Source organism: Rhineura floridana, chromosome 10 (genome assembly GCF_030035675.1).
Source record: "Rhineura floridana isolate rRhiFlo1 chromosome 10, rRhiFlo1.hap2, whole genome shotgun sequence".
In the NCBI taxonomy this organism is placed as follows: domain Eukaryota; kingdom Metazoa; phylum Chordata; class Lepidosauria; order Squamata; family Rhineuridae; genus Rhineura; species Rhineura floridana.
This window is the reverse complement of record NC_084489.1, coordinates 42,637,575-42,654,917: the sequence shown is the minus strand read 5'-3', so window position 1 is coordinate 42,654,917 and position 17,343 is coordinate 42,637,575. Positions and strand designations below refer to the sequence as shown.

Below are 17,343 nucleotides of genomic sequence, written 5' to 3'. Positions count from 1 at the left end.
TGGTGTGTCTGTACATACCAAAAAAATGTATTTCCTTTTGTTGTTTACAGGAACATCCATCACTTGGTCAGCTTTCTGAAAAGCTCATAGACAACAACATTAATGTAATTTTTGCAGTCCAAGGAAGCCAATTTCACTGGTATAAGGTATTTTTAAACACCAGAATTTTATGCTTTTTAAAGAAAATAATTACAGTGCCATTTTAACTGTTACACTGTTCTCCCATAGGACCTTTTGCCTCTGCTGCCAGGAACTACTGCAAGACAGATAGAATCACAAGCAGGAAATTTCAGTGATTTAGTAGTAGAAGCCTACAAGGTACACGCTTTCTATGTACAATTGCGTACCAGCCTTTATGAACGATTGTGATGTGGTGTGCATTTTTGGGAGAGCAACTAATAAAATGAATATTCTGTGAACTCAAAATACAATTGCAATAGATGGGAGTTAATATTGTCAGGAATCCATATACAGTATACCTATAAATGTATATGAACATATTCTTGGTAATATGTTATATAGAACAGTAAAATACTAATAACTGTGGCCCAAGATTAAACTTACCTAGGATATATTCCTGTAATATTGGGATGCACTTTGGGGCTTTGGAGAATAATAAATATATTATTGGAGAATATTGATTATATTAATAATATAAAGGCACAGAACAGTCCTCTATTGAAACATCTACAATGGCTGCTCATATGCTACTGGGCCAGATTTAAATCTCTTGTGTTGATATTTAAAGCCCTGAACAACTTGGGACCAGGATACCTTAAGGACCTTCTGAGCCTTACATCCCAGCCCAATAACAAAGATAATCCAGAGCAGCACTGTTAGTTATCCCCCATATTAGTGTCACCTGTCCCATGCTGTGGAGCACTCTTCCAGCAGAGATTCAGCAGACATCCTTGCATTTGACTTTCAGGCGTCTCTTGAAGACTTTTTATGCTGACAGGTCTATAAAGTTGTTATTGAGTAGCCAATCATTTTAGTGATAGTTCTGTACTGCTTTTAATTTTTTTAATGTTTTTTCAGCCCCAGTCAGCATGGCGAATTGTCAGGGATGTGGGAGATGTAGTCCAACAACATCTGGAGGGCACCATGTTGGCTATCCCTGAACTAGAAAGTTTTCCTTTATTTCAATTGGTTATTCATTACTTCATCCTAGATTGATGAATATCCAAGTCAAAACACTTTGTAACTTCACTTTTTGTTTGATGTTCTATTTTTAAGTGGGGTAACTGACAAGAAGATGCATTATCGGAAGGAAATGTCATCCCCAGAGGCATAACTTACACATAGATAATTAAAAGATGCAGCAAAAATAGCCCTAATAAGAACTGTGTCTAAACTTCCAGAATTTTTTAAAAACTGCTTAAAGTTTCAGCATAAAGGGTTCTAAGATTCTATTTCCCTGCCTACAAATAGGCAAATGATATATGAAATGAAGAATCTAAAGAAGTAAAATGCCTGCACTCAATTTGTGTGTGTGTGTATTCTTCCATCACGCTTGACTTAAACATTCCCGATCCTTTAAAAATAGCAGCTCGTATTTGATAAGTCCAAGATACCTGTACTATTCTTTTCAGTTTCCAGTTTTAATTGGGAGCTAACCAAACAGGTGTCATTGTGAATAATTATGAGCTCATGGCATTTCTACAGAGAGTATTTCTTTCCCAGTTTTCAGTTTAGTAGGTCTTACTCTAAAGATACAATCAACATAAATCTGTCCAGCCTTGCATCTATCCCCAATGGTGAGAACAGCTTCTTTTGCTTTAGTTTCAAAACACAAGTCATGGCTGCATTGTGATCCAATGCTTAAAGAAACCCAGAACTTCCTTTTTTTCCAACACATAATGGGTCCAACAACAGAATGGAACTTACATGTAGTGTTCCCGTTGAGGGTTCTTTCAGGATGATCCATTCCCTCTTTTCCTGATGGTTTTCCATTCTCCTCCCCATCCAAACTCAGCCAGCATTCCATGGCCACTGAGCATGCTCAGTCCTCATTGATATGTTTTTTGGGGAAAGGAAGACCCTTTAGTGGGAGGGGGCTTCCCTTTAAAAAAAATCCCACTTCTCCAAACCTTGGGGCTCCTCCAAGAATGGGGATACCCTCCTCATTTCTTGGTAGCTTCATTTTGACTACATGGCTGCTTAGCAGTTTGGTATTAATGTATATTATTTTTTGCTTTCTAAAAAAAGATGATAATTTAAAATTATACTGGCAGAGCACTGCTGTATTACTACTACAGACTTTGCTTTCAGTTGAGCACTCTTTTAATGTTTCCTGTCTACACTAATGGGTGGTGCTTGATGAGATGTATTTGTTCTCTGTGTTGTTGCCCCCTCCCCTCAATTAATAGTTCCCCGCCCTCCCTGAGATCCAGCAACCTAAGGTCTAGCGTGGGCATGTGTGCAGGTATATTTTTATCTGTGCATGCAGCCAATTTTTTACAATTTTCTTTTACAAACAATTTTTCCAATATGTCAGACTTGCATAAAACAGTGGCTTTAAAATGTGTGTGTCGTGTCTGGCCCCACCAATATCCAGTGCATAGCCAGAAAATTAGATGCTCTCGGGCATTCAGCTATTGTGTAGATAAATATACTGCTGTATTGTAGCCCTGTTCAGGTATTCTACTTCCAAGTAAATCAACATGTGAGGGAGAAATCTCTGGCCTCTCTGTCACTGTCTTTGTCACCCTGCATGAATTGGAGAGAAAAGTTGTGGAGTGTGGAGTTTGCTCTACTTGTGTAGGCTTGAAAACCTGGAAAATCAGGTTTCTAAATTATGCGGGGTGCCCATACAAGTAGAAAAGGCTCCCCACTACAGAAGCTATCCTTCCAACTCATGGAGGGTGACATGGGCAACAGCCGGGGAGGGGGAGCAGAGCTAGAGCACTTGTTCTTACTGTCCGCCCTCATATGTTGACTTAACTCGGAAGCATAACATCTGCATAGGCTTATGTCATTGAATACTGGATACCTGTAGTTCTTCTGTTGCTTCTTCATGCTTGAGGGTCTTTTAAATCATATATTGGCAGTCACTGGCCTACTTGCTTTCCTAATCTTCCGGGTAGCCTTTTCTACACACATAGGTTTGTATTCAACTAGCTTTTACTCAGAGTAGACCCACTGAAATTAATGGATCTATGTTAGTCATGGCCAGTTAATTTAATGGGTCTGCTCTAACCAGAAGTTTGTTGAATACAACCCCATGTGCTTCTGTTTCGTCATGGGAATTTCCAGATAATTTGTATCAATCACATTTACAATGGTATTTTATTCTGAATCTTAATACAGAGTGCTTTATAATATGTAGTTCTTTACATGGTTATCCTTCAGTGCTTTAAAATGCAGTACCTTGAAGCATTATATATTTTGTATTTGTGCACAATCAGAGAGCCAGTGTGGTGTAGTGGTTAAGATGCTGGATTATGACGTGGGAGACCAGGGTTCAAATCCCCACACAGCCATGAAGCTCACTGGGTGACCTTGAGCCAGTCACTGCCTCTCAGCCTCAGAAAAAGGCAATGGTAAACCCCATCTGAATACAGCTTACAATGAAAACCCTATGCATAGGGTCACCATAAGTCAGAATCGACTTGAAGGCAGTCCGTTTCCATTTTGTGCACAATAGCTGTGTGCCTGAGAGCATCTTGTTGTCTCTGGTTTTCTTCCTTTCCTGGCTTCTTTGTCATTTATTATTCTCCTTCCAATAAGAAATAGCTTCAAATCTTCCATTGATACATAAGGGCATGTGAAAGACATTTGCTTCTGATAAAATTGCACCGTGAGCAAGTTGAGAAAGAAATCCCATTTTCATTCAGTTTGACGGGTTTTTGTCTGTATTCTAACTTTTGATACGAACAATGTATTTAATGTTCTATTCAGAACAGTTGTTTGGTATGGCCCTGTACTATTGCAATGAAGGATTGCATATTTGATTTAGTGTGTGTGGATGGCTAGATACTCCCTGAACCTAGCAAAGCATCACACTATGTAGGGAAAGATGGTAGAACCATAGTCTTTAAACCAAATCACCCCATGACCCCAGCAAGAGAACAGCTGCTACTGTCTACAAGGGATGGGGGAGGAATTTGATTCAGTTTGTTGATTGATTGATTGATTGATTGCACTTGTATACCGCCCCATAGCCGAAGCTCTCTGGGTGGTTTACAGCAATCAAAAACATTAAAACAAATACACAATTTAAAACACATATTTTAAAAACAATTTAAAACACAATTTTAAAATTTAAAACAATATAAAAACAATTTAAAGGTGAATCTATCAAATCCACACTTATCAAAACACAGCCATTCTTCAAAAATCACACATATCCAATTTTTGCAATGCAATTCCTGAACAATTGTTTACAAAAATGCATATATTGGATAAAATTGTGCATGAAAATGGATATATTTCTGAAAATAATGTACAAAACTGCACTAGATTAGGAGAAAATGCTTGCAAAAACGTGGTTAGTCAAAACTGCATAGAAAAATGTGTTAGGGGAAATTCGCACTAAAATGATGCAGAATTTTCATGATTTTTTAAAAAAGAAAATTCACAAATTGCTGCAGAAATGGAGAATTGAATTTAAGAGTTGAAAAATTAGAAACGGAGAGAACCAAAATGGACAGATCCTTCCATACCTGTTGCCTGCTCACTGTCATGGTGGCCTTGTCATAGAAAACAAGGAGTTTGCTACCGCAACAGTGTTGTTTCTTCATTTTCTTTGGCATCAGATGCTGTTCAGAGGCAGAACAGCAGGAAAAAGGAGTTGCCATCAAAGAGAACAAAGAAAACCGCTGGCTCAGACTCTTCCTCTAGCAAGCATCAGTAAAGTTGTTACCACAGTGGGAAGTGGGCAGCACTCCATGCTGGATGAGATTGGGAAAGGGGGATCTGAAAAGAGGTGTTCCAGGTGCCAGTAGGAGCAGGTTGTTTTTAAAGATGGTGTCTGCTTCGTACACATGGACACTTCTACACATGTGGTGCTGAATAAAGAGATTATTATGTGAAGCTGTCCTATAATATTAGAATGGGAAGTTGGACTTGTCATTGACACTGTAAAATTAGTTGGAAACGCAGACATTGCTCTCCTCCTCTTTCTCAGACAGACTAGCTCTTTTGTTTCAGTTAAATTCGCTGAGTCAGGCATAATGTAGCACATACTGCCATGCAGTGTGATGGAGCGCTCTTGTTTCTTGTTCCAGAAGCTGCTCTCCGAAGTGAAAATTCAGGTGGATAACCCAATGCAAGATATAAATGTCAAAATTACAGCAATCTGCCCTGATGGAAGTAGGAAACCAGGCTTGGAGGGATGCAAAAATGTGAAATCCACAGCTGAAGTATGAGCATTCTTTTATTCCCAAAGGACATGTAATATTTTGTTAATGTTTTTATAATAGCTTTTTTAGTGGAAAAGAATCTTTGTATGGATTTTAAAGTAGATTTCTGTGAGACACAGTCTTTGGCCCTGCACATTATTTGTTGATTTTATTTCTTCAGAGCTCTATTTCTAAATTAAATAGAAGAATAAATATTTCTGCTCTGTGGTTATCAGAAAGCTCAAGCAGCTTGCAGCTGCTTTTTTAAATTGCCCTGGGCTCCCAGAGCCTGCTTATGTTTCTGTCCTAGGGATAATCAATTAAAGTATCTTTTTAATAAGTGGTGCAAATGCACACAGTTATTTTAAGAACTAAGCACAGGTTAGCGCTTAGTTTTCCAAACCAATTGTTCTAATCACAGCATTCCTAATGGATTGTCTTCAGTCATCTTCAGTATTCTGCAACGCATTTTTGTGCATACCTAATGCGCTAGGGGTGTTGCAAGTTGTACATGGAACTCTTGGTAACAGCCCCCCCCCCCATCGAAGTCAGTGTTTTAAAAATAATATATACTTAGAAGTAACTTGCATTTTAAAACAGTTTCCGTAAGAACCCAGTAGAATGTAGGGCTACTTTTTGACATAGTAAGTGAATACTTCACTTTTTTATATATTGCAGGTGCTCTTCAATATTTCCATTGCCATGGAAGGATGTCGTACAACTGAAGGGAGAAAATATGTCATGCTAAAACCCCTTGGTTTCAATGAATCTACCAGAGTTAATATACACAAAAGATGTGCATGTCAGTGTGAGGCCAGCATAAAGCGCAAAAGAATATGCATCGATGAAATGTCTCAGGAACCTGAAACTTCCTACTGCAAGGGTGGTATCTGTAGTTCCAGTGATGAATTCTCTTCCGAGGAGTGCAAGATGCAAAAAGATCATCTAATCTGCAGTGGTCGAGGAGACTGTGTAGATGGGAAATGCATTTGCCACAAAACCAAGCTTGGTACAATATATGGTAAATACTGTGAAAAGGATGACTTTTCCTGCCCTCATCATCTTGGAAACTTATGTGCTGGTAAGCTCCAGAATTTCACTATATTTTTACGAATTCAAATTTTCCTCTCTTTAGGCTGAAATCCTAAACCCATTTTCCAGAGAGTAAGTTCCATTGAATCTAGTGGGAGTTCTGTGTAAACACATATAGGATTTCACTGCTCATTAGATTTGTAGCTTGCCTTAACCCTAAGGTCCAAATTAAGTAACACTGTTGCTTTTTTTCTTTTATGCATATGTCCCTACAGCAGCATCAATATTCACAGTGCCTGACAGAGTAACATATACAAAAATAGACAAACTTACGATAAAGAAATTTGCAATATTAAATACACAATGTGGGGTGGGGGATATATAACAAACAAAGAAGAGGTGAGAAAAGAGGTAAATGGGGACAAGTGCAGCTACATTTAAAATTTAGTTGCTATTGGGATTAAGAATTAAGGCAGATAAACCAAATACTATACACATAGAAGGTGGGTTTGCAGGAGGGATTTAATCTGGAGAGAGTGCCACACATAAGAGACAGCAAAACAGAATGTGTGGAGTCATTTAAAGAAGCCAGGGCACATTTTGATTGGCTGAGGATGGTGGTAGTATAGAACAAATCCAGAGTGAGCTGGCTAACTAGGCCTTCTGAGGTGGTTCAAATAGTCTCAGGCTGGATGGCAGGCCACCTAGAGAAGGAAGTCCTTCAACAGTGCCCTTCACAAGATCTTACCTCTTTCTGCGGGGGAATCCCAAAGAAAGGGTGTGCACACCAGACATTTTTGTATTAACACACATTTGATCCACATTAGTGATACTTAAGATGACTCAGCTTCTTTTTGCTTCTATTTATAGAAAAGCTTGCTAGTCACCCAAATATGTAGCAGTGTGAAGCACCCCTCAGAGAAGAAAGCAAGGTTGCTCACCAGTAGCTATTGTTCTTCAAGAATGTATCCACACACAGTCACATACCTTCCTGTTGGGAACCCATACCCAAGTTAACGTCTGGCAGGTGAGTTGTGATCTGAGGAAGGAAATGGTAGCCTTGGGTGCCTCAAACTGCAACCAGGTGTCAGGAAGGTTCTTGCCAATTTGGAGATATGGCCTTGAATGGGTTTCTTGCCAAGTGGCCTTCCTATCCAGCCATTTGCATGTGGATCTGTGTGCAGATCGCTCTGCAAGGGCAATAGATGCAAGTAAGCAACCTTGTTTTCCTTATTAATTTCCACAACAGCTTCTGATGGAGATCAGTAAATGAAGCTGAAAGTTGATAACTTGGTCCGGGCTATCTAGCGAATCCTATGGTGACATTTTTCTTCATTCAAGTCTACTAGAGCACACTGTCAGGCATTCTTGGTATTAGCTATTTGATTCACATGTAGGGGGGCAGTGGGGCCCTGCTTGCTGGCCCACCCCCACCATTGTTTCCTCACTACACCACACATGCCCTGCCCTCCGTGCATTGTGGGGGAGGTCTGAAGTGGGGAATCTGCTCTACATATGGAGGTTCCCTACATAATTTAGAACCCTGCACAAATGTTAATTGCATAACCTAGGAACCCCTGAACTAATGTAGATTGTACTGCATACTGCAGGGATTGGGAACCTATGGCCCTTCAGATGTTGCTGAACTACAGCTCCAATTTTCCATGACCATTAGTCATGTTGGCTGGGATTGATAGAGCTGGAGTCTTAACATATGGAGGGCCACAGGTTCCCCACCACTGGCATATATAGCTTATGTGAACAGCTGTCCCTTCTTCACAGTTCATTGTATTCATGATGCTTCTTCACTAAAAGCCTACTAAAAGACCTGATTTTTTTAAAGAGCTCTCACTTATGAACCACATACATGTCTACCTTAAGTGTTGTTTAAAAACAGAATGCAATAACTGTATATCCCATCTCCCTGTCCTGACATCTCAGACAAATCAATTACATATTTTCTATCTCATACGAATCTTGAAAACTCTTACCACAGTTTCACTGAGAAACAAGGGAAACTTTTCTTTAAAATAAAATCATTTAAAGGTGTAGTGATGAATAAGATTTGGTCCAGAAGAACTTAAGGACCCTCTGTAACGAGTAATGTAGTCAGGCTTTGCCGTTCCTTCTCTGTTCTTGTAGGCAATGGTGAATGCGAAGCTGGCAAATGCAAATGCTTTGGTGGCTGGGAAGGTGATCATTGCCAGTGTTCATTGTCATTATGGAAGCATTGCATGAATTCAGATGGCCAAATCTGCAGTGGAAGAGGAACTTGTGTGTGCGGAAGATGCAAATGTACAGATCCCAGCAGTTTTGGCCACTTATGTGAATTTTGTCCGAATTGTAGAACAACTTGCAGTGACAAACGGTATGTTTCCTCTGGTTGAATTAATACTAGTCATTTTTTTAAATTTGCCGTATCCTAAAGCAGGTATGGGCAGCATATGCATTCCCATTGGCCGACTCAGTCCTGCTGTTGTCTTCTGGCATCTCACCAATGGGATGGTGGTTCCAAGAGAAAACAGAGCATTCATCTGTCATCTATAAAGGCATGATCTTGTCACTTTCAGGAGATTTGATAGATTGATTGCTTTGGGCTGACTCATGAGTTACTGAGACACGTTATATCCCATAGGACAGCTCTCAACCAAGGCTTTTCAAGAGCATAGGGTTTTCTCTTTGTTTACCCTAAGCTGCTTGCATCAGGAATTAAGGTTGGCCACACTTGCTTGCTTAATTAGTGTAGTCTTGTGGAAGCTGAGTACATTAATTGCTGTTCATCTTGTTCCCCACATCCCATCCTTACACTGAGGTTTCAGTTAATGTCATGGTTCCTAGCTGAGGGTCAATTTTGTGCTTCCTTTTTATTGCCCAAGAATCCTGAAACCTCTTGCTTTGGGCAGAAAGGTTTGTAAAATGTACTGGACCACAGCCACTGTGATGCTGGCTAGTTGGCGTTACATTCTGTGACTCACTGTTTATGCAGATTACTCTTGACTAGCAAAGCAAGTCACTTAGGAATTCAAGTGCTGACACAACCAAGCATGATCTTACTGTTTGTTCCCGTACCTCTCTTGGGAAATTTCAATTGTTCTCAAGCAACAGATCCCAAAATCCCCCAAAGGCAAAGAATGCTGTAAAAAAGGCGATTACTGGAATACAAGTTTTTTTCTCCTGGGAATGTAACATTTTGGTGGGCAGGATGTGGCCGTTATGCTTTAATTTACCAATCTCTGTTGTATTGTACTGGTCTTCTGAGTAGTAGGAAAACTTGTTCTCTGTGGTTCTTCATATTCTGAAGAGCTTATTGCTAGCTGAGTTCTTAATAAAGAATGATTTTAAATCCAAGTCATTCTGATTCATAGGGTCGCCATAAGTCCTAATCAACTTGAAGGCACATAACAACAAAATTGAAAGCATTTTCTTATATCTGGTTTTCATTTGTGTCAATCTGTTTTATTTTTGAGTTTAGTAATAACTTATTTTTATGCTTGTAGTTTTTATTGTTGTAAGCCACTTTAGAGAACTTTGCCCAGAAAAGCAGCATACAAATATTTTCAAAGTACTAGTAAGATAACAATTTTTGAATTTTTTTATATACCTGGCCATCTTCTGTCTTAAGCAATATTGGATGTAGTAAGAACATGAAACAAAATGCTGAGTTTATAGATCCCTAATTTTCCTTTGTAGCCATTAGTAGTCCAGAGAGAAAGCAATATATTCAGCTGTATTTTGCATTACAGGAATTGTGTGCTCTGTCATCACTCCAACTCATCTCAAATTACACTTGACCAGTGCAAAACCTCATGTGCTTATAGGCTGCATTATACTGAAAAATCTTCAGGTAGGTTTAAAAAAAAAAAGTAAGTGTCGGATTACTTGCAGTTGCCTTGGTTACATTTTAAGCAGACTGGTTTGTCAAGTGGATTATGGTGTAGCTCAAAAGAACATTCTGGTAAAATGAAATCATTCATATGAAGTGTCACTGCTTACAATGATTTTTTGAATTATTTTTACTATATATGACATTCTTTTCTAGCTAGTATTAATATTTTCATGCAACACTTAACACAATCTCTTCTCTGGAGAAGGCAAAACCTAAATAACAGAAAATATAACTGACTAGTGTTGGCTAAATATCAAGGATTGGGCATTTCTAGGACCTTGAAAAATTACTTCTGCTAATGACAAAACCAGCCACAGTACTACAGGACAATTTTTTTCTATGAGCCTATTATTGTGCACTATTTCTTCATATAAGTCTATTCTTATTCCACCTTATGAGTTGTGAGCAGTTGAAGCACAATGTACAGTTGAGTCTAACTCTGTAATATCATTTCTTATCCCCACATATGAATTTCTCCAAGAATTGAGATCATGTTACCGATCTACTCTTAAAAGTACAAACGCTACTGAAGGTGTGGTTTTGATCCCCTAGAAATGGAGCCATTTTGGTGGTGGTCCCATGTAGCAGTGCAGGCAGTGAAGAAGGTGCACTTCACAGATTGCATCCTCAAGCGACCAATGGAACTCTTTAGATTGTCCACAAGTTGCTGACTCCCACTGAGGGAGCAGGCCCTCTGGGGCCCTTGAAGGCCTGCTGTGACCAACTAGCTGCACATTTGGAGAATAAAATCATTAGACTACAGAGAGACCTTGATATCACAGTTGTTATAATCCTGAATGAAATATCTTGTGTCGGTCTGTGAAGTGTTATGGGATCACTTTCAGTTTATGCAACTTGATGATGTGGACAAGGTGCTTGCAGCTCTGTGCCCATTCCCTGTCTCTCTTGGTGTGTTACATCAAGCAGATGGGGGTTGGTAGACTGGGTTCAGAGCATTTTTAACACATCATTGCATGAGGCAGTAGTCTCTGCAATGGTACAGTCACTGCTAAAGAAGCAGACGCAGAACCTGTTGGTTTTAAACCAGTTGCAAATATAATAGTTTTAGGGAAGGTAGCAGAAAGGGATGTGGTAGGGCAGCTGCAGGCACTTTTGGATGGTAGGGATTATCTAGTCCTAAACCAATCTGGGTTAAGACTTGGTCATGGGACCAAATCAGGTTTGGACACCCTGATGGATGACTTTTTTCAAGAACAAGGGAAATGTGACCTTGCTCCTTTAATCTAGTTGTTCCTGCAGCTTTTGGTACCATGGCCGTGGTATTCTTCTGCACTGGTTCCGTGGGATCTGTATTAGTCTTGCCTACAGGGCTGAGTTCAGAGAACAGTGTTAGGAGAGTGCTTTTTGGACCTCTGACATTTACGCTATGGGGTGCTATAGGGTACTATTTTGTCTCCAATGTTGTTTAACATCTGTATCAGGTGTGGGGAACATTTGGCATTCCAGATGTTGTTGAACTACAGGTCCCATCAGCCCCAGCAAGCATGGCCAATGGCCAAGGATGATGGGTGTTTTAGTTCAGAAACATCTGGAGGGACAAAGGTTCCCCACACCTGATTTATGTGAAACTGTTGGAGTGGCCATTAGGAATTTTGGGACACGGTGTCATCAGTTTGCTGATAACACACATCATTTTTTCTCCATAATATCTGAAATGGGAGAGGCAGTGCAGGCCTTGCACCAGTGCCTGGATTCAGTGGTGGGCTGGTTGAGGAAGAATGTTGAGCTTGCATCCTGGCAAGACAGAGGTTTTGGGTGCATGGTTCTCACGTCTGAGAAGGTGGTCAACTGCCTGCTTTGGATGGGGTTGCACTTCCTTTGAAGGAGCAAGTATGCAGTCTGGGGACACTCCTGCTTTGTCACTGGAGGCCCAAGTGGCTTGGTAGCTACGAGTGCCTTTCACCAGTTTCAGCTGGTATAACAATTTGACCATCCATGAACTGATATAGCTTGATGACAGTAGTTTAGGCATTGTTAACTTCAATACTGGATTGCTGCAATTCATTCTGCTTGGAGTTTCCTTTGAGGCTGATTCGAAAACTACAGTTAGTGCAAAATGCTATGGTGTGACAAGAGTGAGATTCTGCCAGCGCATTGCACCCGTGCTCAGATACCTGCATTGACTACCAATTTGTTACCAGGTCAGGTTGAAGGTTTTATTATTGGTATATAAAGCCCTTAAGAGCTTGGAACCATCTTTTAGTGAAGCAGCGCCTGTACTTATGGAACTCCCTGCCTATTGTCGTGAGGCAGGTGCCCTTACTATATTGCTTTAAAGACCTGTTGAAAACTTTGTTTCAGCAAAGCCCACCCAGACATATAATTTAGTCACCTTTATCTGTTTTAAAGTTTTATTGATTTTTATTTTTTTGATGGCGGTTTTAATGAAAATATATCAAAATTTAGTGGACTGTTACTTTCAGCTGTGCTTAATCTTCAGTTTTATTTGTATACCTCTTGGAGATTTTTTTTTTTATCAAGCAGTCTATAAAATTTCTAAATTGCAGCTGGTGCTTTTTACTAGCTGTAGCAATACTGACCAGTGATATAACTGCTGATCTTCTCAATGCACATTTCTTCTTTTAGATAATATTTTTTAATAATAAAGTATCTTTATATATTGGAATAATAAGGATTTCATTAGATTATTTAACAAAAGTAAAGTTCTTAGTGCCTTTATCATATTTATTTAGGGAAGGGTTGGGGTTTTTTTAGGTTTATTGCGCGGACTTTTGGGGGACAATGTGAATTTTACGTGTGTGTTTTTCTTTTTGCAGAATGCACCTCTGATGCAAGCCACTTCAGAATCTTTTTCATAATTTTTATAGTTACCTTTCTGATTGGGTTGCTTAATGTGCTTATAATCCGACAAATAATTCTGCAATGGAGTAATAACAAAATTAAGTCTTCAGCTGATTATAGAGTGTCTGCAACAAAAAAGGTAACTGATGTCCATGAGCTATTTTTAAAAACCTTTTAACACCATTAAAAAAAACCATAGAAAGCTAGTTTTGTGGGGCTTTCTAACCAGTCATAATATCTTCTCCTTCAAGGAAAAAATGTTCTTGCCTACTGTTTGTACAAAAACCGTAACGTACAGACGCGATAAGCCTGAAGAAATCAACATCAGCAAGTTACAAGTAAATGAAACTTTCAAGTGCAACTCCTGAAGACAGACTGCTTTCTTCAAAGTTTTGTCTTCGAAGTCAAGTTTATTTGAAAGATACTTTGGGGATTTATGATTTGAATACTGTAATGAAAAACGGACCTGAAAGCCTAGTTACACAACATGGCTAGATTTCAAACAGAGCTGCTCCATTTTGGAAAAACAGATGTGCATTAACTACTGATGAACATAATAAAATTACTGATTAAAGCGCAGATAATTTGGATTGGAGCCAATTTAGTCCCATTTGGGATAAATAGGATCAAATTGGCTTAAATTTGACTGTTCTGGCATAAGTGGGCTTTGTATCTGTTCACAACACTATTCTGCATTGTAGCACTTTAACATAATGTAACTTATTTAGCATGTAGCATTGACATCTAATGTTAATCTAAACTGGCGTTGCAAAAGCACTGATCTCACTTTAGCTAATAAAGGCTTGTCTATGGCAGGGGTTCCCAAACTGTGTTTAGAAAAATGTAGCTGGCACAAATGAATGACAAGTCAGCTGTTGGTGCTTACTCCCGTTCTGAGCACTGGGAGCAAACAGATGAAAGGAAAAAATGCGGCCAAGCTGGGCCCACAGGAATAAAATACAAGGATTTCAGAAGGTCTTTTTAAAAAAACATTTGCAATAATTCCTTACTGCCAGCACCTCCAGACCTGATAATCACAACCCTTGATATCCTCCATTGCACTAATTTGGAGGAGAGAGGATCAGGCTTGCATCCAGCCAACTCAAAAGACACTAACGGAACAATTGAAACTCCCATTCTGGAGGGAGCTTGAATGGGGCATCGGTATTCCTCTCCTGGACTTCACTGGGCTCCACTGTCAGAGGAGCTCCACCTTTGGTGGGAAAGCCCTACCAGCAAGGATTGCCTAATACACCTTCCCAAATAGCAGATGGAAGCTGCTGCTGCTGGCAGCTAATGGAAATTCCCAAAATGGGAGGGGGCGGGCCCAGCACAGGGTCTTCTGGATCCTGTGGTGACCCTGCTGCTATCATATGTTGGTCACAGGCCTTTTCACTGTGCCAGCCTGGGAGGTGGCACAGTGAAGGAGTCTTTTTCCTCCACCTTCCACCCTGGCTGGCACAACCAGCAGTGGAAGAGATGCTGGTCTGCACCACGCCATCAAATCCCACTACTTCCAGCCAAGCACTTGGATTGACCCCTAAGGCTACAATCCTAAAATATACTTTATATGAGGCAAGCCCTAATGATATCTGCAGGTCGTACCTCTGATGTTAATGTGGGCTCCAAATGCTGAGAGTCGTGGTGGGGGACTTTGTTCCTTCTAGTAACTCAGAAGGGAGGCACACCTTGCCATGCTGAGAACCACTGCTCTGTGTGAATGAGCAAACCATGTGATCAAACTATATTACATTTCAGAGTGCACTTGACAAGACTACAAGCATGTATGTACACACAGCACATGTTTTTATGAATGTATATATATTTACCAATTCTGATCTTTTTTGCTTTGATTCTTTTTAAAGTTTGATAGAATTGTTTCATATAAAAGACTGGAATAATCAAAGAGGTTTTTTTTTTAAAAAAAACTACATTTTGTAATGGTTCATAGTTAGGAAGAAATTCGACCTCAAGAAAATACTCTTAGCATTTGACTAATTTGAGCAGTTTTTAAATACAATTTGAAAATACTGTATTAGTGCAGAAAAGTGTAAGGTGGTAAGCACATGAAAAAAGGAGTAGCGCAAAATGGATCACCACTCTAGCTTTGTCTGAGCAGTTCCTTGATGTCTCTGTTAGCCAAAACATAAAAGTAATACATTTTAATGTTTTAAAACTCTGCGTTGTCCATGTATGTGCGGAGCTTGTATCCTGATGTTGAAAGCTGTTGGCACGTTCCATTGCATATAAGAGGATTCCCATAGTGTTGCAGTGAATGAATAACTTGCACATCTGGTACTGGGCATTGTGACCCTGTGGATCTTTGGATTCTGATGAAAATTACTTATTTTTTGAGATAGTGAAAATGTGCTCAACTGAGGCTACAATGCGCAAACTGCACAATCATAGCACTTTTAGAATTAGAATGTATTGTTCTTTGGCAATGTTACAATCTCTCTAGCTGAAACAACCAAATCTTGTGTGTTTTTATTCAGTTTCTCTCCTCCACATCTTGCTTTACACACTCCTAAAAAAAGGTACACAATTAATGTCAAAATACGTAAGTTAAATGTCAACAGGAATATCATGATATCTATGATTTCTGCATCAAAATATATCAGGTTTCTCTTCTATTTGCCATGCCATAGTCTGTTATTGCTATATAAACAGAAAATAGATCTAATTTGCAATGTGTATTTTGCAGTGGCTTCTGATGTTTTTGCTTCTGTCATGTTTAGTGTGTACTGTCTTTTTTGTAAAAATAAATGTGGATGTGTCCTGCTTTTATAGATTCAGTGCTTAATTTGTAGGCTCTTTCTAGGAAAGAGGAGCTCATAGTAAATGCAATTTCTCATTGTTTGCTGTAAGACTAAACACTTTGAAATCACTGCCGTCTGTTGAAGCTTCCTACGTATTTTTATTTAAAATGTATTTTTGTAGTGTACATGACTAACTTTTTAATTCAGTTTATTTATTAATGCGTCACTTTAGTATATTGTGAGAGTTTATTTTTCTATGAGAGTTGCAATAACTGACTTAGCATTAAGTTAATGCAAAATTATTGTACTTGGTTTCTAACATTAAAGAATTGTCTCTAATCCATTGTTGGAATTGTATTATTTTGCAATAATATTTTAAAAACTATAAATGTCTTTCTCAATTTACCTGTCTATGAAGTTTCACTAAATAGTTCTTCAGTCCCATGGCTATAATCCTACATATTATGATTCATGTGCAAGTCTCATGGGTGTGAAGTCGGACAATAAGTGTTTTATTTTAATTTTGTTGTAAGGGAGTCTCTTAAGTCTCATGTTTAGCTTGCAGCTATTAAGTTCCAGATTTGAGGAACCAGAAGATCAAAGAGTCAAAATGGCTTACTTGGAAAAACATTCATGATTGCTTCTGATTTTTCAAAACAATTTTGCTTTAAATCCTTTTCCCAACCCCAAACTTGGTGTTAGGCAGTGGACTGTTTTCAATTGTATGTATGTATAATATGCAGAGATTCCATATCTCTTTAACTCTAATGCGAGTGAGCACTAAAGAGAAAGAGGTAAACAGAGGTCTAATCCAGTAGGTTTTGTGCAGACAAAGGGTTTCTCTATTTCTTAGTTGAGAGGGTCAGATCCACTTTGAAGGAGAAGCATCACAAATGGCGTTTCAGATGGAATTGTCAGCAACAGATACAAAGGTAGTTAATGGCAAAATGCACAGCTAAATAGCAGTGTTTCGATCAGTCTTCCAAAAGCAAAGGGAGAGGACATCAGCTAGATCAGAGCTTCCCACTTGGTCCCCAGATATTGGACACTTCCTGTCATCTGCAGTTTATTCAGTAGTCAGGATTATGAGAGTTGTAATCCAACAACATCTGGGTTGAAGAAGGCTGAACTTGTTCTCCTAAGGCAAGGAGTTTCACGGCCCAGTGGCTACTGCTAAGAAAGCCCTACTTCATATTCTCACCTAGCATACCTCATGGTGTTGGCATACTTAGCTCCAAATACATTCATATAGGAGAAAGTGCTTCTTTTAGGTATCTGTTCCTGGTGCCAAACAATTTAGAACTACAAAGACCAAAACCAGCACTTTAATTGGGGCCTGGGAATAAAACGAGAGTAAATGAACTCTATATAACACTTACATGTTTAAAATAATGAGCTCCTGTCCACACTGGCTGCTGCCTTTTGCAAAAGTTGAAATTGCTTGATGTGTTTCAAAAGGAGTCTAATATAGAGCATGTGACTAGGCTGTGGTGAGGAACCT

At 39.2% G+C, this 17,343-nt stretch overlaps 1 protein-coding gene across 8 annotated transcripts in view; it reads left to right on the top strand.

Moving 5' to 3' along the window:
• The window catches only part of ITGB8 (integrin subunit beta 8), a 68,045-nt gene extending 51,902 nt beyond the window's left edge, over positions 1-16,143 (top strand). For 6 of the 8 annotated variants that reach the window (XM_061586820.1, XM_061586827.1, XM_061586825.1 and 3 more), the window contains 8 exons: positions 51-146; positions 229-318; positions 5,229-5,363; positions 6,021-6,423; positions 8,517-8,742; positions 10,118-10,218; positions 13,059-13,222; positions 13,335-16,143. In XM_061586820.1, the coding sequence (XP_061442804.1) occupies positions 51-146; positions 229-318; positions 5,229-5,363; positions 6,021-6,423; positions 8,517-8,742; positions 10,118-10,218; positions 13,059-13,222; positions 13,335-13,451 (1,332 nt within the window). In that variant the 3' untranslated portion in view covers positions 13,452-16,143. Of the gene's footprint in view, positions 1-50; positions 147-228; positions 319-5,228; positions 5,364-6,020; positions 6,424-7,244; positions 7,402-8,516; positions 8,743-10,117; positions 10,219-13,058; positions 13,223-13,334 lie in introns of those variants that run through there. The other 2 variants (XM_061586822.1, XR_009758131.1) reach the window with 2 other exon arrangements.
• The last annotated feature ends 1,200 nt before the right edge of the window (positions 16,144-17,343 follow it).